This window comes from Callionymus lyra, chromosome 6, assembly GCF_982586985.1.
Source record: "Callionymus lyra chromosome 6, fCalLyr1.hap1.1, whole genome shotgun sequence".
NCBI classification, from domain to species: Eukaryota; Metazoa; Chordata; class Actinopteri; order Syngnathiformes; family Callionymidae; genus Callionymus; species Callionymus lyra.
Genome location: NC_141823.1, coordinates 26,572,827 through 26,596,618, shown reverse-complemented (window position 1 = coordinate 26,596,618; position 23,792 = coordinate 26,572,827). Strand labels below are relative to the sequence as shown.

Here is a 23,792-nt window from a genome sequence, read left to right as displayed (position 1 = left end):
AAGCTGGAACTTCAACCTTCAAACATAAAACATTTCGAACATTTTCGTTAAACACTGACCTAATATAGTGTGATTTAAACAGAGAAAATAAATCCATGATGCAGAAATAATGACTTAGTTACACCTGAATGTATCTCATGCGTGAGAATTTTAGATTCTGGGCCTTTAAACGAAATAAACGCGAGGTTGCTCTTCAGGAACTCTACATTGGATATTCACAAGATTCAAAACGCGCAGAATGTAACGCCAAATACTCGTAACTCGTAATTGTAACCATTACCTATTACTTATAGATGCGTACGTTCGAACATTGGCTCCTGGCCGCCATCTAGTGCCAACATTTGGTCATTACAGCTTCGCTTCACACGCATCATCGAGGACAAATGAATAGAAAGCAGCGATTTAATATCACGTTAAATAATCCAGACTGGAAGAAAAAAGCCTTAGTTTACTTTAAAAATGATTTTATTTATTAATACAGTGGTATATTTAAAGTTGTGTTGCAGGAGGAAAAAAAAAAAAAAAAAAGTCAGCCACACGTGAAGAACTAATGATCCAATTAAAGCTGTTAAGTCTAAAAATAAACCGGTACTGGTGTGCCATACATCATATATCGTCTATGAGTACAAAAATACATTTAAGGGCACACGATACAGCATCCAGCATCACACGTCAGTGAGGGGATACTTTTGGGAGCTTTTCGGCAAGAAAAACGCTTCCGTCGCCCAAAAACACTTTCCTGGACAAAACCTTCCGTGAGCTGAACCGAGCGTGAATGTTCTGGTAGAAAAAGTCATGATGCGTTATTGTCAGGTTCAAAGTTCCAAGGCTCGAGGGTATACAAAGATAGCCGACGGTCCACTTTTTAAAACATGTTTTCTATGATTTTTTTTATACAAAAAAGAAACAAATTACAAAAAAAAACAAAAAAAAAACAAACATCAACGTTCATTTACAAACAAAAGAACCAAGGCAATACGCTAGTTTATTTACAGCCACTTCTGCTCCGTCCTTGTTATTTGAAGTAATGCATAGCAGATAAAAGAAGAGCAAACCGTTGTTATCCTTTATCAACTCTGTGTTTCAAACCAACAGCAGTAAAATATTGAACTCATTTGTGACTGAAGAGTGAATCATTGGCAGATAAGGCATCACTGCTTATTGGTGTGCGAGTGCAAAAAACGAGAGAATGAAAGAGAGGAAGTAACTGAGGAGGCCACTGGACCTGAGTAAAGAACATGCATAGATCTCCCTCCAGCTGGAAGGAGAGGAACTGTGCCAGAAATCAATCTAGAAAAAAATCCCCGTCAGGAAGGGAAGGAAGAACAGAGGGTTCTACGAGTGTGCTCCGTGGTCATGTTCCTTCAAATCACTGTCTGAAAACCTTCAATTGTTCCCTCAAAAAGGAGATCTAAAGTCATATTCAGTCACTAGAACTGACGAGAAACTTCATGAGTAAAACTTTCTTCTACTCTACTATATATAGCGTATGCATATATAGCATAAATACATCAAGAGTTCTTGTAATTGCTGCACAGGAGGTTCAGCTTTGAATCTCATCCATGTATAAATTTACATTACACCATATATATATTTGGGGTCTATCCATGGTGGGTGGGGGGGGGGGGGGGTCATGCATCAGTGGATTCATTTGACATCAAATTCTTTATTCTCTTTTCGTGTCTTTCCTTCAAACGCCACCGTCTTCATGTCAGTGTCAGATTTATTTATGGGGGGTTATGGGTGTAGTCGTCCGCCCGGGTTTAGAAGTGGTCGATGAGCACCGAGACACAGTTGGCTCCCACCAGGTAGTTGGGGTCACCGGGGAGGGACTTGTTCTGCCAGCTTTTGGGGTCACCTGAGAACGACACGTATGTATGAGAGGCAGAGGTTAGTGTGGAGGTCAAACATGTGACCTATGATAATATGCTGGTGTGACAACAATAATAATAATAAATAAATAGCAATTTTCCCAACGGATCCTGTGAACCTGTAACAAATGTTTTTGTTATACAGTTAGTAGAGAACTTATCTCACGTGCGCCACCTAGTGTTCGATGTATAATGACTAATGAGTAATCTGGCCTCACTTTTGTGGAGCTTTCCCCCCCCACGTACTTATTTATTTTATATTTATATATATTGACCATTAAAATAAGGTTCAACCTCTTAAGGCCCAACAATAACTGTTTACAACACATTATTTATTTATTATTTGTCAACCTATATTATTCACATAAAGACTATATAGTATTTTTTTAGTATTCTTTAGGAGCTTTTTACCAAAATGTATTATTAGTCAAACATCTTAAACTGTGATATTTATAACTTGGTGACGCAAACACAAGTTAGTCCCTGACTTGAGAACAAATTCGGGTCACAGTTTTTTGTGTTGTCGTAACATTTTCAAGTTTAATTTTTACACTTGTAATTATTTAAATTCTTTAAAAAAAAATATATATATATATATATGATATTGATTAATGCAAGATTTCAGACGTTTCTATTTCATATTTCAATGTATCTTTACGAAGAAAATATATTTAGTAATTTCTTGGTTTTCAAAATGATTTTAAATGAGGTGACATTATTCTTTTTATACTAAAATATACTTATAAATTGTCTTTTTAACAACATCAATGAATGTCCCTTAATAGATAACTTACATTTTACTCCCATTTCTCATCTATCATATTAAATATTTACATTAAAATGTTGTGTTTTTTCATCAATTAATTAATTATAAAAACCTATTTTCAGAGATACTTGCTTTTGTTTTTCCATTTATAATTGATAAGTAAAAATAATAATAATGAAGTGGGAATGGAACAACAATAATAAACTAAAGAACTCAAAGTCGTGACTTCCTCACTTACTCTGATGAGTAAATAGAAACGAATAGAAAAGTTATTTATCTTAAGTTGGCCCAGAGTTACGGTTCCGTAAAAACCAACAAATATTCACCACATTTGGAGTGAACAAGAAAACTAGTGCACACTGAAGTCAGGTTAGTGAGACAATCCTTGCACTATTATGTGTTGTCAGCTGATGCTAGTTTGGCAGATCTGCCTCACAGACGCCAGCAGACTGAGGCGACGCAGTGATCCGCAGAGCGTCGAAAAAACGTGTCAAAAAACCGCAACAAAAGTGAGAAAAAAGCCCAACACGAGGGGACGAGGTTGGAGAGTGGCCTGGCCTCACAATAAGAGGATTAGCCTGCAATTGCATAATCCTCCCAGCATGCAGCAGGACAACGACGCGAGCCCGTATAACATTCAGTCTCATCCTAGAAATGAGGCTAATTAACAGCTAATCCTGACCAGTGGAAAAATAACACTGGTTTAAAAGACGATGCTGGTTCTTAGTAGTGCCCTTTTTTCAGCTCCTTCAAAGCAACAATGCGTAATATTTTGAGCTTATTATTATTGATGGTTTAATTGTGATCAACCATCACTCATGTAGCTATTATATTTACCATGTTCTTCAGACATAAATCTGTCTGGAGGACCTACACGGAGAGTCTGTGAGTCATGTGACCACCAAACTGATTCACAGCAGTGGGTCTAAGTTTTTATACTGTCTTTTACCATGAATATAAAACCAGAACTTGACAAAAGAATGCAAAAAGTGAACAGAGGAACCATAAATCTGCAGTTACACTCATCTGAAACTAGTGGGAGCCAAAGAAATATCTTCAAAGAAAATGTTTTCTTGTTTCTACTCTTCATTGCTCTCTTTTAACCTCTTTAGAGATACAAACTATGTTTGAGTCGGCTCTCATTCTTCCTGTGTTTTGATCTCAAGTACATTTTGTTTAGTGTGTCCCTACTGACCAAAGACAATAATGTTTACATGTGTGACAAACTGATCGACAGAAAGATCCCATATGAAGGACATCATCGCTTTCTCTGTTTAACCATTGCGTTATCTCAGGGTCATAGTGACCCGAAGGCCTGAAAACAAATGCGTTTGATCTCTGGGTCAAGGTGAATGACCTCCCTGACTTCCAGAAATACATATGTAGTGGCAGAGGTCGTCCTCCAGGTCACATTGACCCTGAGAAAACACAAGGGTTAAAAGGAGAAGCGGAAATTACACCTACATTGACTCACTAGATCAGAGATGTGCCGCAGCCATTTAAATATTAAGTATTAATATTAATTTATTAATATTAATCTGTGTGAAATTCAATAAAAGTTCGCTCAATTACTTCCTCCCATTGATTCTCATTGATCGCAGCAACTTGGCAACTATGGGAGGAAACCAGAGTGCTTGAGTAAAGCCAGGCAAACAAACAAATTCAAATCAGTATTGTTAGCAGGAGTTCTTGCTATTTTCTCGTGTTTATATTTCCCTACATTGTTAACAGATAATATTTATATTTAAGAGGAACTTGATTTAACTGCTGCAACTGAGATTTGTGCTCAAAACTATACTTGAATGTTGTAGCTCCAGGACCAAAGCAGGACAGACGTTCTTAAACAAGTCCAGAGAGAGAAATCATGCACCACTAAAAGATAAATGTAAGAACATGATGAGAACTCAAGAACACAAGACCTACAAAGTCTCCGTTCATGCAGATAAACACACAGTTCTGCCTTTTTAAAAGAACAACGTTTCATGAAATATACAAAGGCGCTTCTTCAGGTCCGGCTTTGGGCGGCTAAGTGAGGAAGAGCAACATGCACCTCATGAGCTTGATGGAGTAAAAACATGCATCGAAGATGGACAAAAGTAAAATGAAGTGACGTGAGTGAGGCTGGGAAACAAAGCGTGTTCAGTTTGAAAACAGGAAACGAGATGAAAATGTACACAAACACAAACTGATGCTGAAAAACAAATGATAAAACAAAAACAATGATGATTCACAGATGGAGGTTAATTCAAGGTTTTCCCTCTAGATTCGTTCTTAAATTCAACAAATAGTTTTTTTGAGAGCTGTCAATCTAGAGGGAAAAGTTGACCCACAATCATGTCACAGTCACAGAGCCAGCCCAAAAGACCCCGGAAGAACTGAGAGAGCACAGCATACCCGACGAGGAGTCGGAGGATTTTAGAGCAAAAGACCAACCATCAGGGGTCATTGACGCACAGTGAGGCAGGCGCAGCTCCACGGGCTTCAGGAACTTGAGACCATGGGGTCCACACATCACCAACGGGCTGAGCAGAGTTTCTCCTGGAGGACACACAGAGTCAAGAACAAGAGCAAATTGTGTTTCCTCATCAAAAGTTTTTGTTAAGTTGGACAATTTGAAATTTGGAATTTATCAAAAGCACAATAACCGATCAGTTAATGGTAGTTTTCAACAGCTATCAGAGGATTCCATTACATACAGAAGAGGTAGAGATTAAATTAGCTAATTTAAAGTACCTTTCTCTTTGTCCAGCGGCGGCAGGATGCTGTTGTCCCTGCAGACCTTGAAGTAGATCTCCTGCTCCACACCTTCAGGAATGGCTCCTTGAGGGATAATGATGCTGACGCCGGTCTCTATTGAGCTCAGTACGCCGCCATTGGAGTTAAAGATCCCTCTGGCAGTTGCTACCACTGTGTGACCTTCATCTTCATCTTCATCATCGTCAAGGGCGGTGGGACTGCAGACACAAATACATACTTTAATCAAAGAAATCCTCTCATCGACTTTCTGTCATTTCTTTTACAGTTGGTTGGGAAACATTCCAGGCTTGTAAGGAGAGGAACACCAACCTGACTGGGATGGCTTTGGGGACAGCGTTGATGTTATTGTGCTGATACTTTGAGCGATGGTCCAGGGTCCTGGTGAAGGTGTCCAGGCCACTGTCGTGGTCGGTGTTCTGGGGCTGTGAGGTGATCTGGGGCTTCACTGGGCTTGTGGTGCGGCCCTGGTTTGAAACAGTTATTTTAAGATTGCTGCACAAAAAATAATTTTGAATGACTAGTTTTTGATTTTTGTCTTTACTACTTCAATATTTGGAGAGAAAGTATTGAAAATAGATCCAATAAAAACGGTGAAAATTAAAACAAGTCATGTTTGAATAAAGACTGACCAGCTTAACAAGATTAAACTAAAATATAAAAAACTTGAATAATGTTTATTGCACCAAATGCAAGTGCTAAATTTTTTAGCCAAGATATGGATCAAAGAAGATGATCCATTAACTCATGGGACATTATTAAATAGGCTGTTAAACTACTGACCTTTGAATTGATCTCCACCTTGTCGTTGGGCAGAAGATTGTGGTTGAATTTCGGGGTGTCAAACTTGCGCTCGAAAGGCCTGGCGGAGTTGGTGTATGGTTTGGGCACGTAGCGGTTGTAGCTGGACACTGGCGGAGCTCCGGTGCTGGCGAGCGACTTGCTGTGATCGCTCGTGCCGTTGACCGGGGACTTTTCTGGGTAACTCTTGTGAGGCAGGAAGTTGCTCTGGACTGTGTCCTCGCCGGCAGAAGGCTTGGCTTCAGGGAGAGACGGGCGTTAAAACACGGAATCAAAGTCAGAAAAAGATTCTTTCCACTTGTACCTTCAGGTTTGGGCAGTGTGGCAGGAGGCAACGCTGGAGTCACCTGCGGCACTGGTTCATATTTCTTATCTACTGGCATGAGTTTGTCGGTCGATTCCGTCCTGGAGAAAACATCAACAGTCAGGAAACACTTTAAATCTAGTCATTGAGATGAGAGTTACCTGTTGTAGCTGAGGGATGGTTGTGCTTGGGATTGGGGTTTTACTGGTCCCGTTTGTAGCCTGTCGAAATATGAAAGCTGCTTTCTGTAGTAGTCCTCATCCTCGTCTGGGTCGTAGTGGTTGGAGCGCACAATATCATCTGCCATCTGGGAGTGAGGCTTCTGAGGCTCTGGTGCTCTGAAGTGACAAAACAAAACCCAATAAATATACAACTACACTAGAAAAAGATAATTAAAACACATACTTTTAACCTAATTTTTCTTCTCTCTATTCAGGCATTTGCAACATCAACGATAGCAATGAGCTATTATATATCGGACAACAGCAGCATTGAGCAGTGTGGCCTGCATTTCCTCTTTAACTTTTCCTCTTCTACTACTAGAGTTATCCAAATTGTATTTATTTGTTTATTGCTACAGGTTTGTCGCTTTATAAGTGTTCATTGACACACCTGGTGTCAATCATGAAAGGGGCCAAAAATCTCTGAGCAATTTGAGTAGCAAACCAAAAAATATGTCAATGACGTGCAAGTCTGACTGCTATATTGTTCATCTTTGAGGTTTAAACCTAATGATCCGTGTGCTCCTTTCCTTCAACGTCAGTTTAACGCCTACTAAAAGCCTCTGCACTGGCATCTTCAAAGGTCAACACAATAAATTAAAATAATCCGATTTAATTTAATCACATAAAATGACTTAATGGGCCAGAGTTTGACACGTTGGTGGGACGCATGGAGGTGACTGAACACAGAGCTCAAAGAGACACGCCAAAGTCATTTTAAAAAGTTTACCTGTAAGTCTTGTCTTGATCCAGGTTGCTCAGAGAATTAGCTTTTGGGATTACTCCTCCAGGTTTCAAGGGTAAATCATTTGCCTGAACAAAAGATGCAAATTGTCAACATGGCGTCTGAAAATCAGTCACGAGTGTCAAGTCACATGGTTTACCTTGTTAAGAGCTGGATCAGAGGCGTCCCTCACTCGGTCCACGGACACGGACCGCTTGTTCTCAAACATCTTGACCCTCGTCAGGACCGACTGGTGCCGCATGGCGGGGTCATCCTCGGATGTCTTCGGGAGCTCGGCAGGGGAAGGGGAGGAGGAGTCGGGTTTGGGCGATGACATGGGGCTGGGTTGCGAGTTCACAGATGCAGGGTCATACTGGTGCTGTTTGAATCCTTTCTGCAGCTGTGCCGGGCCCTGGTTGTAGGCGGGCCGGTGAGCGTTCGGCTCCGGGGAGCGGGATATTGCGCTGTAGGGGCTCAAGTCCTGATTGTAATGCAGGTCTTGCCCTGAAGGAAGCGGAGGATCCTCGTGCCGGACCAGGCCCGTGGCAGTGGGCTTCCCGTAGCGAGGGCGGCCGTCGAAGCCTTGCTGAGGGGGCGGCTCGTCGTAGCGGAGCGGCGGCGTGTACTGCGAGTCTGGGCCGTCACTGTATGGCAAACGGTGATCGAAGCTCTGGGAGTTGGCAGTGGAGTGTGACGGGCTGTAGGGGTTCCACTGCTGCTGCTGGTCGTACTGAGGCACACTGTTCTCGTAGGATGTGTGAGAATCAAAGTTACGGTACTTTGGTTCCGTGTAACCGCCGCCGCCGCTGCTGACTCCACTGCTGCTGACATCATACCTACTAGGTGGATGGTCATAATCTCTGTAGGGCTGCGGGTCAGCGTGATATCCCGGCTGTGGGTTGTAGGACACCGGCTTCATGCCATTCCCGTGTCTTGTGCTGTCTGCAGCGTACGGATCCTTCTGGAACATCTGTGGGACAGAACCAAGGAGAAGGTTAGCAACACGAGACGATTAGCAACATTCTGCTAATATGAATGTTGTAAACATTTATTCATCTCGTAAAGTGAGTGCAGTAGAGAGAAGATAGAGGCAAGACCTGAAATAGAAGAACTGAGAGGGCTGCGTTACTTGTTAGAGTTATAGTTTGAAATGATATTTTTTGGCACAACAACTAGAAAGTTCACAAAACTTAATGCTTGATTGTTCCCAACAACACAGTGGATTTGATGATGGTGACAGAAGAACAAACACCAAACTATTTATCTTTAAATCCTTAAATGCGTTTCTTTTTACTGCATGGAGAATTAAAAAAAAATCAGGACACCACTGCCTTGTTGAGAACAAAAGAAACAGAAATGTCATCCAAAAAAACCATTTAACTGACACATCAATCCTGCCATTTAAGCAACCATTCATTTTCTGCTCACCAAATGTTCAAAGAATTTAGAAGGAAAATGAATGGTTACTTTTACAATAAAAATGTCAAGAAAAAAAGCAAGCTTCTATGTACGGTACAAATCGAGTCGTTTTAACAGAAGCCAAACATGTTGTGGCCATGCAAAGAGCGAACGCAACAGTGGGAACTCCACTGCTCCGTCAGCAATTCGGCGACTTCGAACCCGTTTTTTTTTTTTTCGTCCACAGGGACATAGTCGGACACATGCACAACTCGCACAGCGACACACATGTTCTTCTGAGCAGCACTGGCGGCAACGACATGCATGGAAAAGAGAGACAAAAAGCTTTGCAGCGTAGACACGGAGGTTTGCAGGCAGCAGCAGCACAGGAGGTCGGTCAGGTCAGATCCAGCGGAGCTGGGCCTGGTACCGGCGCATCGAGAGACAGTCAAATGGATACCTTTGTTTCTGCACTGGCCAGTCCAGACTGCAGAGGTTCTGGAGGGATGGTCTGAGTGGCTAGCTCAGGGGTGGGCCTCCTAAGTGAGCCGGGCTCAGGGATGGGGCTTGGTCTGCTGTGGCCGGCTGCAGGAGCCTCGGCAGGGCTCTGACCCTCTACACTTTTTACAGTAGCGTCCACGACAGGGGTTACTGTTTCAGCCAGCGGCTCGGGCTGCTTGGGGACGCTAGGGACGACAGCGGCCTCTGCTTTCTGTGAAGTGGTTCAGAGATGTTTAATAACACGTGCTAACACTTGACGCCGCAGACCTAGAGCTAGCTTCACAGCCTCTATAGCGACCAGATGCCCACGAGTGCCTTCAACATTCCTGAGCGTCCAAACATAAGTGGCCAAATTGGTGCGATCAAAAGGTGGTTGAATTAGGACAAGTGTTCCATGTTCGAGTATACTACTTGGACTTTAATTCTAGCATATAGCAACGCAGTACAATTACACGTCATGAGGGTAATAGATTTGGCGGTACCAATAGCCAAATTTGGTTTGGTTACAGTTCATGAGAACAAGGGATTATTATTAACACTGGCATTTGTTGCATGCAAATAATACTTTTTGGTGTGTCACAGTCTCGTTCAGAGGTCGGGAGTGCACATAGATAAATAGAAAATAAATTCCTTTTCCCAGTGAGTCGGCCATCATGGAATACAGATGACAAGAGGAACAAAGAAAGTTCTTGTCCTTTGAAAACAATAACAAAACACACTCAAAAACATCACAGTTAACATGTTAGTTCAAATGTCGGCTATATGGTGCTGAGGTATATAGAAGTATTTTTATATAGTGCTGTCATAAATATTAGCTGGTGTAACTTTCTCACAGATATTATTTAATAATCTTTAAATACTGATAAATATATATAAATCAAATGAGCGGGGGTTTCAATAGCGCCTCCAGAAAACCCTTCTAACACAAACCACGTCCTCCAGACAACAGGGGAGACGTACAGCTCTCAGAAACGCTACCTGCTGAGGTGCGGGAGCCTTGAACCCAGCTGGGTCGATGCGGTTGAGTGGGTCCGGCTGCAATGTGTGTGGGTAGACGGCATAGCCAGGGGGCTCCTGGATGACGGGCGGGTCCTCACGCACGGGCTCAGAGGAGCGGGTGATGGCGGGCTCGGTGGGGGGCCCCACGTCATCGTTCAGGGTTTCATCCAGCTCCTGGTCCGTGTAGGCGCCTCCCTCCGTGTCCGTGTCTTCATAGTCCGAGGTGTGGCGGCTGTCTGTGCTGTACATGGAGTACTCGCTGCCCGGGGCCGACAGGTAGGACAGACGGTCATCATGGATGTCCAGGTCGTCCTCTGTGGCTCCGTCAGCCTGTGAGGGAAAATGAGAAATAAAATAAACAACTGCGACATAAACAGAAACATGATCAGTTATTACCTTGCCCTCAGAAACCCACACCAGTTGGTTCTGCTGCTGCTGGATTGTCTCCTTCAATGCTCCGAACCAGCCGTCATTCATGTTGTTTAGATTTATGGTTGCTAGAAACAAAAAGTATAAAAGAAGTCAGGAAAATTAAAAGTCAAGTCTACGTCATCAACTTCTCCCCAGAAGCCTCTTACTCTTACAGGAACGCTTGTTACTGATGAGGGTTACTGAGTGATGAGCATCAACTCTATCTTCTACTCACTACTTTAACCAATTCCTGACAAAATTATCCGAGAAATTAAGTAATAATTGTTTCAAGTTATACGTTTTAACTATTAGCTTTTTAATTGAGAAGAACAACTGACTCTTGTCAGAGTTTGAGTTGAGACCAAACACATATGTTGTATTAAATGGCAGTGAATTAATTATCTTTTGGCTTTCAAATCTAATTTTATGATATGGTTTTATGCATTTCCAAAAGTTGTGTGTAAGATAACATAATTAGATTTAAAAAAAATGACATTTACCAATAATATTCATGCTTGTTAATTGCATTCTTGCATATTAACTTTTGACTTTTAGATGGCACTGCTATAGAAAAAACTCCCACAAGATCCCAGAGTGCTTGGACACATTTTGGTTTCAAAACAATTTAAAGCAGTTACACATTTGTCAAGACTCATGTGGTCTGTAAATTCTGCAATGCAAGAGTCAAGTACTCGACAATACAACAAATATATCCTTGTTTCTACAGCCTCACAATATACCTAGTGGTGCCCCTGTATTCTGATACGCATCATACACACCCTTAGTCACCATCTCAATATTATAGGAGCAATATGTATTATGTAAAACGTTTACCAGTAAAATAAGCTGGAGGGGCTCTGAATAAATGACCAAAAAAAATCAAATCTGAAAAAGGTACACCTGTGCGTCCCCTTGTTACTCACTTGTGAAGAGGTGGTGGTTGTTCTTTCTCAACTTCAGAGCTCGGTCATGGAGCTTCCTTGCACTTTTTCTGGATTCGGGGCAGAGTCGTGTCCTCATGGTCTTGACACCTTGCTTCGTGTCTGGGTTGAGGAAAACCACAATTGGATACCACTGGGCATAGTTAAGACGGTCCACTGCATTCGGAGTGATGTCCAGGACAGCGTGTTTGTCCTAAATATGAATAGAAGACTGTCAGAAATGTAAAGAGGAAATATGTGTATATTGATTATAATTATTATAATATTATTTTATAATATTGTTTAATATTAAAACTATTGACAAGTATTGTTATTATGGTCGTTTGGTCGTACTAGCAAAACCACACACCAGAGGGCAGCAGTGAGCTTAAAACAATTCTCATGCATCTACTGTAGTTCTCTCCTCACCCGGTCAATGATCTGTTTGATCGTGTGCAGACGAATGATGCCTGAGCTTTTCTGGTCCGTTCCGGCATCTCGTGGTTCGCTCTCTGTGAGTGAGAAGAACAGGAGACACATCAACCATCAAGTCAGCGTGAAAACGTAAAGAGCAAACAAACACATGTTGTGCCCCAGTTAAGCATCCTTCCATCATGCAGTTGTCGCCTCCCATAAGAAGAATAGTTAAAAATAGGTTTTGTTTCATCTCTGTACAGGAGAGGACAAGTGTGTGCTGATGAACACGTCGTGTGGCAAAATAAGGACACCAGCCAACACATGCATTAGCTCCGTACTGTGCGTGGTGGAATAATTTGACGGCGGCTAGCCATCGATGTAAGCGTGCAAGTGCATATAGCAGTGTGAATTACAGCGGCAGAAATGTGCTTTAGGAGGAACATGGAGATGAAATACAAGAACAGGAGGGTCATTTGGGATTAATGAAAGTACAGTGTCATTGTAAGCCTCAGGGATTTAAGCAAGGATGTGTCGAGGGGTTTATGATTCACGTCAAGAAAAAGCGATGGCTTCCTGCAGAGAAACACGGGGGGACAGTACTGGGCAGCCATCTCACTAGGATGTACAGCAATGGATCCGTCCACATAAACAACACAACACTGACGTCTAAGATCATCTGCCACTGTTCATGAAGCTCCGAATGATTTAAAGCAACACATAGAGCCAAACGCAATTTGCAATACGAGTAACATTTTGGAAAGTTTGTTGATACTTAATTATGAACAGTGCCAATGAAGATAATATTATTCAACACAAGGATTTGACTGGAAAAACACGTTCAACATCTTTTTTACTATGACAATCGTAACAACAACGTCATTATGAACATTATGAAAACAATTTCCTGAAGGAGACCTCCAGAGGAATCAATAATGTTCCATCTATCTATCTATGTGTGCCAACCACCAAAAAAGCACCGTGATTATGACAATATGGAAGTGTTTCTTCCCCCATATCAACAATGTTGCTACTGTAGCTCCATTTAAGCATTTTACATGAATGTTAGTCAGAAAAACGAGTTAGTATATTAAATTAAACCCATGGCGTCCTGATACAAAGGATGACGGTTTGTGTTACAATTTAAATCTCAAGATTGTAAATATAAATTAAAAAAAACAAGCCAGTTTAGATATCAATACATTTCCAATATCCCACATATACATGTCGAGATATCCACACGGCTAAATTAAACTCTTTCTCTAAGGGGATCATCTAATGATTTATTATGAATAAGAAAGTGTTTAGCCCCCATTTCAGCAAATTAAACATTAATTTCTATCTGCTTTACACATTCATTGACTATGCAAACACTGGCTTACTAGGAAATAAATAGTAAGTAAATTATAGAAAACACTAAAAATACATTAGGATTGATGGACTAAATAACATACTTTCCCCTCCTTGTTGTTTCTGTGTTTCTGAAAAGAAAATAGAGTTACACAAACATCATTGAGTCATTCAAAAGAGCATCAAAGACTGAAAGTGAAAGTGTACGACTGCTCCTTTATGTGAAAAAAATGTGCACTTTAACAACTCTCTCCATTTGCCTGAAAACATGGATGAGGCCTCTGTGGATGCAAATGAAGCTCCCAAGCTCTGCCGACAGAGAAGAAGTGCCTCAAAGATAAACAGAGAGTGAAGAGGAAGCGAGAAGTAAACGGAGGAAGTAAAATAATACCTGACTAACCTAGAAATTAGATTACATAAGGTAAACGGAATGTGTTGTAGTGGTTGTAAAACGAATGTCTTCCTGAGCAGATTCATTTGACTGATAACGTGTAGTCGGACGGGAGTTTTAAAAAGACATACATGTGAAGCAGCAGGATATTTGACATCCTGCTGTTTGCAATATATTTACTTGACAAGCTCCTACTCAATGATCAGAGGAATTCCTTCATCAAAACATTAGCTACAAGACCCCCCACTTGACTGAGTATTCAGTGCCTATCTGTGCTGCTATATCAGCAGCACACAGAATTATATAATTTGGACACCGAGTTCAAATTGAGAGAATGAGCTGCAATCATGACAATGAAGATTGAAATGTGGTGTCCATGATAACACATACGAGGACTATGAGGCAGAGAATACACTCCCATTACTTACTGGCAAGCTCAAAAATGTCTGGTTCCTCCCTGGCCAGTTTCTCTCTCGCCACATCTGCTATCGGCCCAAACATGACCACAGGTCGCAGGAATCCAGCTGTTGAAAACAACAAAGTTACTCTTTATTTTTTTATTTGAGCATATCTCTTAAATCTAAATACACATTTAGAATCTGTGGTGGGTTACCATGATTATGATCTTTCTGCTAATATAGAAAGGGCGTAAAAAATTCTACAACCTTGCCTATTCTATAAAAAAACATCATAAATGTAGACACATCAAAAGCTAAAGCATGCTAACTCACCTTCTCTCAGCACCACTCTCTCGTACGCAGGGAACTTGGTCTGAACAGGCTGCGCCGAAAGGTCCTCCCTGCTTTTCCGCAAGTTACGTTTGGAGCTCCTCAAGCCACGGAATCGCCAGAAATCTGCTCTGTCTCCACCCGGGGTCTTGGGCAGGGTGTACTGCACGCTTGACAGCTGCTCAGCTCTGAGCAAGGAAAGGAAGGTTATGCAGCAAGAATAAAGCTCACTGCTTGTTCTCCCATTGGAGATTTCAAATATAATTAGGCTGAAATTGTAACAAAAAGGACACATAACTTTATAATTTATATCATAATTCTGTTCTTCAGAAAATAGTTAAAGCGAAAAATAGTGTTAGTAGTTTATTCTGTTCTTTACAGTGAGTACAACAAGAGCGTTGTGCTATTGTTCATGTAGTTGTGATGAGGATCATCGGTCACTACTGCAATGTTTTGTTTTGACACCTAATTCTCGGAGCTGACATTAACAGGCTTGGCAGTGTTAGCTGTGAACAAACATGCCAGCTTTTTCTGCAGCTTGAGCTGCTGTTGCCGACACTGTAGACATGACATTAGCGGGCTTATCATGACGCTATCAATCTTACTAGTGTAACAGATGGGACAATGGTAAATGGATTATAAATTTAACAAGTTAACTGTCCTTTTCCCTCCACAACTGAAACACTGATTTCAAATAACTACTTTTAACAAGCAGTTTATTTTATCTTGACCCTTTTTTCTCGGATATTTATTCTTCTTGTCCCTCAAAATAATACATTTAAACTATAAATATATTCACATTTATATTAGACTTACCAAATTAAATGTATACCAAACAAATAAACGCACGCTCTGTGTCATAGTAACGCTTCACAGGTTAGAGAACCAGATGGACAAGTGATGAGGGTGTGATCGCAGGCTGTTACCTGTTCTTGTTTGGGATAATGCCTCTCTCCACTTCCTGGTGGTTCTTGCCAATGCGAATAGCGAGCCAGGAGCCCAACTTTCCGTTGTACAGCGTGTCTACCACGCGGAAAACCTCGCCCTTGTTGAAGCTCAGTCCGTACGGTGACTCTTTTTCATATTCGAAATGAGTGCGGATGTAGAACGAATCGCCGACGTCCGACTCCACTATCCTCCGATACACTGGTGAGAAAAGTGTAAAAAGTTTTTGTTAAGATGTTTATTTTTTTTTCATGCAGAACCGGGCAATGGAAACTCTTACCATCCTTCTTTCTCTGAGCTAGGATCGTGACCTCATCCCCTTTTGGAAGATCCAAAAGAAACAACACAGCCTCTTCCCGAATAATATTTGCAAAGTCCACATTGTTCACCTGCATGACCAGAGAGGAAAGATAAGGATTAACTATTTTTTTTAACTTCATTCTTTCAACTTTAGCCTCAATAATAAAGTTATCCATGTAGTAGTATCGATCTAGTTTGATGTACAAAAGCAACAACAATTAAATGAAATACATGCAATGTGTTCAATTAAACGTCTGACTAACAGAAGCAAGTGCGGTCACTCCCCCTTGCACTGCCTCCCACTAGTCTCCTGCTGTCTCTCAAACACAATAACTGCTGTTTATTGACTCTGCTAAGGAGGCGGTGGGGGGGTGGGGGGAACACATGGGCTGAATCATTGTGGCCCAGCAAGACCCCCCCCACCCTTCTGTGGAACAGGAGGTTTGACGTCTTTATCTCCACTAACACACCGTGACTAAAGGGAAAGGGATCTGAAGATGGAAAACAATATCCTGGAAGTTTCACCATGTGTGTTTGCTCAGTGGGAGAAGCACACAAACAGCAAATGTACGAAGGCTGTAGCAAGTGGGAGGAAATCAAGTTATTACTGATTCTTGAAATACTTTTAATGGGAAAATAAATTTGATTTGTTTTCCAAAGTGTGTCTCATAAACACATGCTTAAGAATGACGTCAAGCTTTAGTCATACAAAGAACAATGTTCCTCTGGAGTTCCACAGAACAGAGAGGGAGCTGTTACTGTGAGGTCAGAGGGCAAGAACTGCATCCATTGTGTCTTCACATTGGAAACAAGGGAGTTGGGACACAAGGCACAGCACAGGAATGACTCACAGACCAACGGATGCATTGTATCAGAACACACAGCTGTAAATCTATTGTGGCCGTGATTCACACTTGCTCTACCGACTGTTGTGAAAGGCTGGTGTTGTGCGTCCACATTACACCACCTTCGGTCAACACTTACACAAACAGAAGTGTGTTTATTTATGCTTCTTAGCACAAACTAGGGGAACATCTTTGATCAAAGCAGGGTGGCCAAGTGCATGTAAACATCATTCCGCTGTCAAGTACCCTGAGAATCTGGTCTCCTTCCTCCAGTCCCTCCTTCGCTGCAGGGCTGTCCTCCAAAACCCCCGCCACAAAAATCCCCACGTCGTTTCCTCCCGCCAACCGCAGACCGACACTTTCTCCCTTCTTGAACTTGACCAGCTTCATACTCGGCCTGCGGGAGCGGACAGATGGTGACAAACGAGTTAAAACGGCGGACGAGACTTGGAGCAGCACAAGTTAAATCACAAAAGAAACAAGGGCTGTGATGTAACTACATGCATCTTTGCACAAAATGGACAGAGTGGACATTTACCGGAGGATGCTGTCGTCATGAGCGGCGCTGGGCACAGGTGCATCTGAGGGGCTGACGGGGAGGTCGACGTCAGGCTGTCCTGGCTGTGCATAAACTGGCTTTGGTTCTAGAAACAAAAGCATAGTTGTTAGTACAGATGCTGTGCCATAGACAAATCTTTAATTGTGTACCAGGCAGTGGGGGTAACAGTTTGTCATCTCTGGAGCTGGTTTGATCGCTGGACTGAGACAAGACGCCGTCGTCGGAGCTCTTGACCGGCGTAGACATGGCCCCTGGTTTAGACGTGCGCTCATCATCTCGAGACCTGTGGCTAAAAATAAAAAGGGTGTTTTAAAAGACTTCAAAATGTCAGTCATATAACTAAAGAAAGTAAGAAGAATGTACAATTGGGATTACTAAACTGAGATATTGTGTTTAGAGCTCAATCTTGTGATGAACAAAATCGAAGCCATGACAGGAACACAACATTTTATTCTGGTGATATACTTTGGTTGTGCAACGGAGAAAAACAGGCTGAGGTTGATGTTTGAGTGGTTTCTAGGCTGCACACAAGTGTTTTTCTTCCATCACAAGATTTCACAAATGGCTGCTAAGCAACATTAATCAACTCAAGGGATGAATATACTCCATTTCTGTACATACAACAAGCTACATTAACTTCACTGCTAATCATTCGATACCTAAGCATCCACTATAGCAACCTGTGTGGTGCAGCCCAGAAGCCACATGCCCGACTTCAAAGTATGATAAGTACAAGTATTTATCTGTATCATTCATTTTAACATCAACATCATAACATTATTTTTAAGCCCGTTTCCCCTCATTGTTTCCTTCTTTATTATTTGTACTTTTTGTGAAAATGTATTTTTCCTCAAAATAATTTAAAGTAAAGCGAATTAAAGAAATGTTTAGAAACATGTATTTTATGTATTTTTTATGCAGCCTATTTTTTGAATGCAGCCTAAAATATCATTGCATAATGATATCAATTAATTTTTTCTTCCTTCTATTGGCCTGGCTGCCCCTTACAACAGTCACAGTATATGATTTGGCCCCTGAGGAAATATAATTGCCCTCCCCTTCACTATAGGCCTCTACAGCAGCTGTAAATGTTTTGTGTTTCCATTCATACAGTCCATGTTGTGCCTAACAAATCAATTTTCATATTCCCTTTCACCTGCTGCAATACAGAAAATAAACATGCATTCCATTGCACAGTCTCTTTCTGAATAATGCACACGCAGAGAAACACTTTCGGCATAAGCTCTCAAATAACAATTCCGTTAAGTCCGAGTTCCTGTTCAACCTCGGTTAAATAAACAAACCTCCGAGTGTGTGAGTAAGAATACTATGTCTAGCAGAGCAGAAAGGGCTCTGCTGCTAAAAACAATGGTTGAATTCCAGTCTAGTCACATGACTGCCTGCTGGCACACTACTTGAACTGTATTCAAAAGCTTCCAGAATAAAAGGTGCAGGCTTGGACAACTTCTCGTACAAAAACAGTAAATGGAGATACATTAACAGCAAATCAAAGGAACCACAATCTTCATTATCAGGTTTATTTTCCTCATAGTGTTGTCATTTTAGATATTGTTACATGTTCTTAAACTAGTTACTTAAAATACAGTTACTACAATACTGAAAAATGTCAAGCAATAATAAAACACTAATATTTTAACAACATACTTATCTAATCCAAATAAACAATGGAATTTTAAGTTAAATTTAAATCCAAATCTTTACTTACGTGCATGACTCAACTGCAAGGTGCACCATGATATCAAGATTTTAAGTAAAATTCCAGCAGCCTGGGATCTATGTGCACTGCATGCTTCCGCTTTACTTGTGATGAGGGTCGTTTTTAACGATGTGGTCTATTCATGATGCCCAGTTAAAGCATCTTGTCCGGGGTATTGAATGCCTCCAACCCCAACAGCCAATCAGGTAAAGCAAACCATCTGGGCTAGGCCAAAGCAGTGTGGGAAGTATGTCACATTCCTTTTTAGCCAGCAGTATAAGGGTGATGTTAAAACCACTCCCTTTTATAGCTAAATCTTACTTCCTCTATACAAGATGTATCCTTTTCAGGGAGTGTACAGAACCCACACACTTATTTTCATGGACATCCTAATACATATCTGAAGAGTGATTCACGAGGAGAACATTTCTCTCTCTAGACATTTGTGTTACATACTTGAAAACAGTCCATACAGGGTTTCAATCTCACTCATACTAATGGAAAAAGCACTTATCTTCACATGTTTTTGTTGCTATACAAGGAAGCGATCGAAAACATCTATAATATATTTACATCGTTTACAGTATTTACAGAGAAAGACAACAATTAAATGAGTATCAAAATCAGATCTGGCCCATTCCTATTTGTAACATTGAATACAATAGTTCAAAAGTTCTTAGAAAGGACGTTCTATCTTTTGCAGAAATCAAATCTATGCCCAGAGTTTAGATGTTTTTACTGCGAACATGCTGAGCCTAAGAAAAGTGTAGTATATACTGTACATGTTGTTTCTTGTAACAACTCCCAACAAAGACAGAGTAAAAAGAAAACAGAAATGTACAAGGAAAGCTGCTGCTGATTTTTTGATACAACTTTAAGCCCTTGTAGACCCTGTGGTCGGATCAATATCTCCTGCCTTGCTCGGTTCTCATCCAGCGGAGTCATTATTTGACCACATCAATGGTTCCAGAGGGACCCTGATGGTTTATGCATGCCCTGTCCTTAACTACTGACTTACACATTACAGGGAGGGGTACTTACTCAGCAGATAATGTCAGGGAGTGAAGATGATTTATCAAGTGCTGCTGGAAATATACGGCTGTGTGGGATACCAGACTCCAGATTTACTGGTACAATAAGGTGCAGATGAGAGCGCATCGCTTACCTGCCATTACTGATCTGCCGAGGCGAGTGACGGAGATGATCCGAGTGCTCAGTCTTGTCAGGCGAGCGTGATCGACTGCCACGCCCATGAGATGGATTGGAATGATCGGATGTGAGCGAATGTATTTCTGAAATGTCTGGGAAATTTCAATGAGATACAAATTAGCATTAAATCAATACATGAATTACATTCAAGCTGTTCCTGTTCAAACGGCCTGGAGCGATTGATCACTACATCTTATCTGGTTACGGAAAACAAGTTAGCTACTTGTAATTCTTACCGTCTCGGTCGGAGTTGTTTCCTGATGGGATGCTGTCGTCCATATCTGGAATGTTGAGTAAGGTGGCTCGGTCATCTCTCTGTACAACCATCTTCAACTTGCCTTTTGACCTCTCGATCAGTTTCTTAGCATCTATCAGTGACAGGTTCTCTGTAACCGTGCCATTGATCTGTTGGCAGACAGTGATGGATGAGCACCGGGGAAGAAGAGACGATCGGGCAACAACACAAGGTTCTACAGTTGCTCAAATATGCTTCAAATCAAATGTGTCTTTCTATCAACCATTATTATAATTAGAAACTCTTATTTTACTTGCCTTCAACACAACATCTCCCTCCTGAATGTTTCCATCTCGGGCTGCAAGGCTTTCAGGAGAGATGTCCTTCACAAAGATGTGGCTGGCCAACCGCAGTCCGTATTCTACTTGAGGTTAAAAATGAAACAAAACGAACATTAAATGTGGTATTATGGTGTTTTGTATTTTGAATCACAAACCGAGCAGACAAGGGCGCCGTCGTTCAGGGACAAGATGTCTCATACCTTCATTTTTCCGGGACTTGACCAGAGTGACCTTGGCGGGCCTGGCAGGAGCAGAAGAGGTTTGTGACCGGCGATCAGAGCGGGGTGAGATGCTCCTCTCCCGCGAGGCACTGTGATCCCGCCTGCTACTGCTGCTCCGGTCGCGTTCGTGACGCCGACCGGTGCTGGTGCCTGCGGCCGCTCCTCCATAGGCACTTTGGCCAGCGTGACCGCTGTGATGGTCGTAACCATCCTCCTCGTCACTGTCCTCCTCCTCGTGCTCCGACATCGTTTCTCTGTCCCCTGGTCTGGAAACGGGGATCTGCACTTTCCTTTTCCTGCGAATAGTCTTCACGAAAGAAAAAGATTGTTTATTTTTTGACATCATCGTTGTCAGTAACTACAACCTCCAGGTATTTCACGAAAATACAGGAGAAAAAGAAGTGGCCTACTTACAATCTTTGCATTCTTGCCACTCTTGCGGAGCTGCTGCACTGCATAAGCGTGCTCTACATTGTCCATGGACACCGCATTGACCATGACTACACGATCATTCTCTCTGGAAAAGAAGCGCATAAATCACATTAAGTACCCGACTATGTAGGATCTATAATTTACTTATAGGTAATAGATAAAGGAGAAGGTGTGTTTCCAGTGACTTACTGCAGTAGTCCTTCAGCAGGACCTCCTTTTAAAACATCCGATATCACAATTGACGTCTCTCCGCTCTGAAAATGAGGGTTGTCTCGCCCACCAGAGATGGCAATGCCAAAACCAAACCCAGGGGCCTACACACACACACACACACAGAATGAAAATATTTAAATGAAAATACATTAAAAAAAAGGGTAAATATAGAAACATTTCTTGAGAATTAGAAAAGAACATGAATTGGGTGTGTAGCTGTGGTCTCTGATAAAAATAAAAATAAAGATTAATCGAGAACACAAAGCACTTTGACTCTGGCATTAAGAATTGATCAGTGTGAGAAGTAGTCATGCGACGACTCATGACGACAAAGTAGCAAAGCTGGGAGCGACATCACACTCATGGCCGATCCTTAGTCCCTATAAAGCCGCTGCTAATTAAATTACAGCGAGGCCAGTCTAGACAGGTATTTCGCTCAATCCCAGGATACATCATCACCAACTAACCGGAGCCTCAGCAACAATCTTAAATCAAAAACACCAACAGGAACAACTGGATTTTTGTCGGGCAAAATATAAGTAACTTTCTACATGAATGCATGAGCTCATCCGGACAGGTGGTCAGTCCTTCAACTTTAATGAACATTTTTAAATAACACTGTCGACACGAAATCACTGAAATCACGAGCATCAGAACTACAGGTGTGGCACATCAGCATGAAAGCTTGTGAGTTTGTATCCAAACTAAAGAAAAGAGAAAAATTAAAACCAAATAGGGGACTAGGTTCATGGTTTAAAGGTTTGGTTCATTTAGGAAAATATGATTTGTATTCAATTTAGATAAAACGTGTTTATGAAAATACTAGTTCCATTACAATAAATCTAAATGACTTGACAAACCAAAATAATAAGGATTATTTTGATCATTGTTCTGCTCTAAAGTCTCCAACCAAAGATACTGGTCCACTCTCAAGAACACATTTAAATCATAGAAAAATAACTCATGATCATTTATATTATGATCATAAACACTTGGTTTCAATATTTTAAACAACCTCAACTGAAGCAGTGACACTCATTTTGAATTATATTCAAAACAATCTATCAACCCATCAAAATGATTGGATGATATGTCAAACTCTCTGGTGAACGTGTTGCTAATGATTTCTTGTGGTTCACAGGTAAGTTTGACGTATCATCCAATAATTCCAATGAGTTGATAGACATGTGTGTGCATTTAATTGTTTGTTGAAATCAAAATCGTTTAAAAAAAAAGAAAAAAGTTTGTAACAACTCTACAGAAACTAACAAGTTATTGAATCAACTACAAGTCCATGGTCTTTTGAGTAATGGAGCGAGAGGAGCATGTTTCCAACAGGAAAGAAGTGGGAGAAGAACGAAGGAAATGGATGCTGATTTCTGGTTTCCTTAACTAGTTTCCTGCCATCTGGACTGCCTCCCTGACCATTGTCTCAGTACCACACATCCTGCCCCTGCAGCTGGTTCTTCATGTATAGATTTGTCAAGTGAAAAATGCGTAGAATGTACACGACTCCTCAAGACACTGGGATCCCCAAGAACAGGAGGAGAGTGAAAATGGACAAGTAAACATGTTCAAGCTTACCCTGTGCAGGGTCACTGTGTGCTGCTCCCAAATGACAGTTTCCTCCATCGCTGCACTCTGAAAAACAAAAGGAAATTCAGATTATGTAATCAATCTTCAATAATAAAATTCATGGTGTGATTCAGAGGGACGCACGGACGATCACATCACTTCAGATGAGATCACGTTAACAGAGAGGAATCCAGACAGTGCTTATAAATCGGGTGAATCTAAATCAGATAAAGGTCAATTAAAGTTATAAGCATTACATAGTACTAAATGTGTTATGCATTTAACAAAGACGTGTGTGTCGATTTCACTTTGTGTATGGTTTACAACAAGCTAGGTGGACTGTGGTTCTCTTTACATGACTAATCCTGGTACAGCAATAATATCCCACATTTGAGATGATGAATGACGGCGAGATGAGTAAACAGCCTCCAGAGAGTGAGTGATGTCCTGAAAACTGAGCAAACACTATATTCTCCGCAGAGAGGGAGCAAAACATGATATTTTGCTGCTACTTTGATTTGCCGCACCGGATTAATTGGACGCTCAACATACATGGATGCGTAAGACACTCTGAAAAAAACTGTCGTCCTGAAACGATCCTTTGTTACAAAGATTCCCTCACGTACTAACAAGCTCTCATTTGTTTC

General features: G+C 41.3%; 1 protein-coding gene across 8 annotated transcripts in view; it reads right to left on the bottom strand.

The window, feature by feature from the left end:
* Nucleotides 1–447: 447 nt before the first annotated feature.
* tjp1a (tight junction protein 1a) overlaps nt 448–23,792 on the bottom strand; it is a 90,276-nt gene continuing 66,931 nt past the window's right edge. The window contains exons 3-31 of one of the 8 annotated variants that reach the window (XM_087794527.1): nt 23,155–23,211; nt 21,547–21,671; nt 21,340–21,442; nt 20,905–21,232; nt 20,681–20,787; nt 20,365–20,533; nt 20,085–20,220; nt 17,352–17,491; nt 17,182–17,287; nt 16,890–17,040; nt 15,779–15,887; nt 15,480–15,699; nt 14,557–14,741; nt 14,254–14,349; nt 13,539–13,565; nt 12,100–12,182; nt 11,674–11,884; nt 10,736–10,836; nt 10,319–10,669; nt 9,300–9,551; nt 7,602–8,411; nt 7,448–7,530; nt 6,658–6,834; nt 6,497–6,597; nt 6,175–6,431; nt 5,704–5,858; nt 5,371–5,591; nt 5,032–5,175; nt 448–1,858 (exon numbers count right to left, since the gene is read on the bottom strand). In XM_087794527.1, coding sequence (XP_087650653.1) covers nt 1,764–1,858; nt 5,032–5,175; nt 5,371–5,591; nt 5,704–5,858; nt 6,175–6,431; nt 6,497–6,597; nt 6,658–6,834; nt 7,448–7,530; nt 7,602–8,411; nt 9,300–9,551; nt 10,319–10,669; nt 10,736–10,836; nt 11,674–11,884; nt 12,100–12,182; nt 13,539–13,565; nt 14,254–14,349; nt 14,557–14,741; nt 15,480–15,699; nt 15,779–15,887; nt 16,890–17,040; nt 17,182–17,287; nt 17,352–17,491; nt 20,085–20,220; nt 20,365–20,533; nt 20,681–20,787; nt 20,905–21,232; nt 21,340–21,442; nt 21,547–21,671; nt 23,155–23,211 — 5,100 coding nt within the window. In that variant the 3' untranslated portion in view covers nt 448–1,763. The remainder of the gene's footprint in view (nt 1,859–5,031; nt 5,176–5,370; nt 5,592–5,703; nt 5,859–6,174; nt 6,432–6,496; nt 6,598–6,657; nt 6,835–7,447; nt 7,531–7,601; nt 8,412–9,299; nt 9,552–10,318; nt 10,670–10,735; nt 10,837–11,673; nt 11,885–12,099; nt 12,183–13,538; nt 13,566–14,253; nt 14,350–14,556; nt 14,742–15,479; nt 15,700–15,778; nt 15,888–16,889; nt 17,041–17,181; nt 17,288–17,351; nt 17,492–20,084; nt 20,221–20,364; nt 20,534–20,680; nt 20,788–20,904; nt 21,233–21,339; nt 21,443–21,546; nt 21,672–23,154; nt 23,212–23,792) is intronic. The other 7 variants (XM_087794531.1, XM_087794530.1, XM_087794533.1 and 4 more) reach the window with 7 other exon arrangements.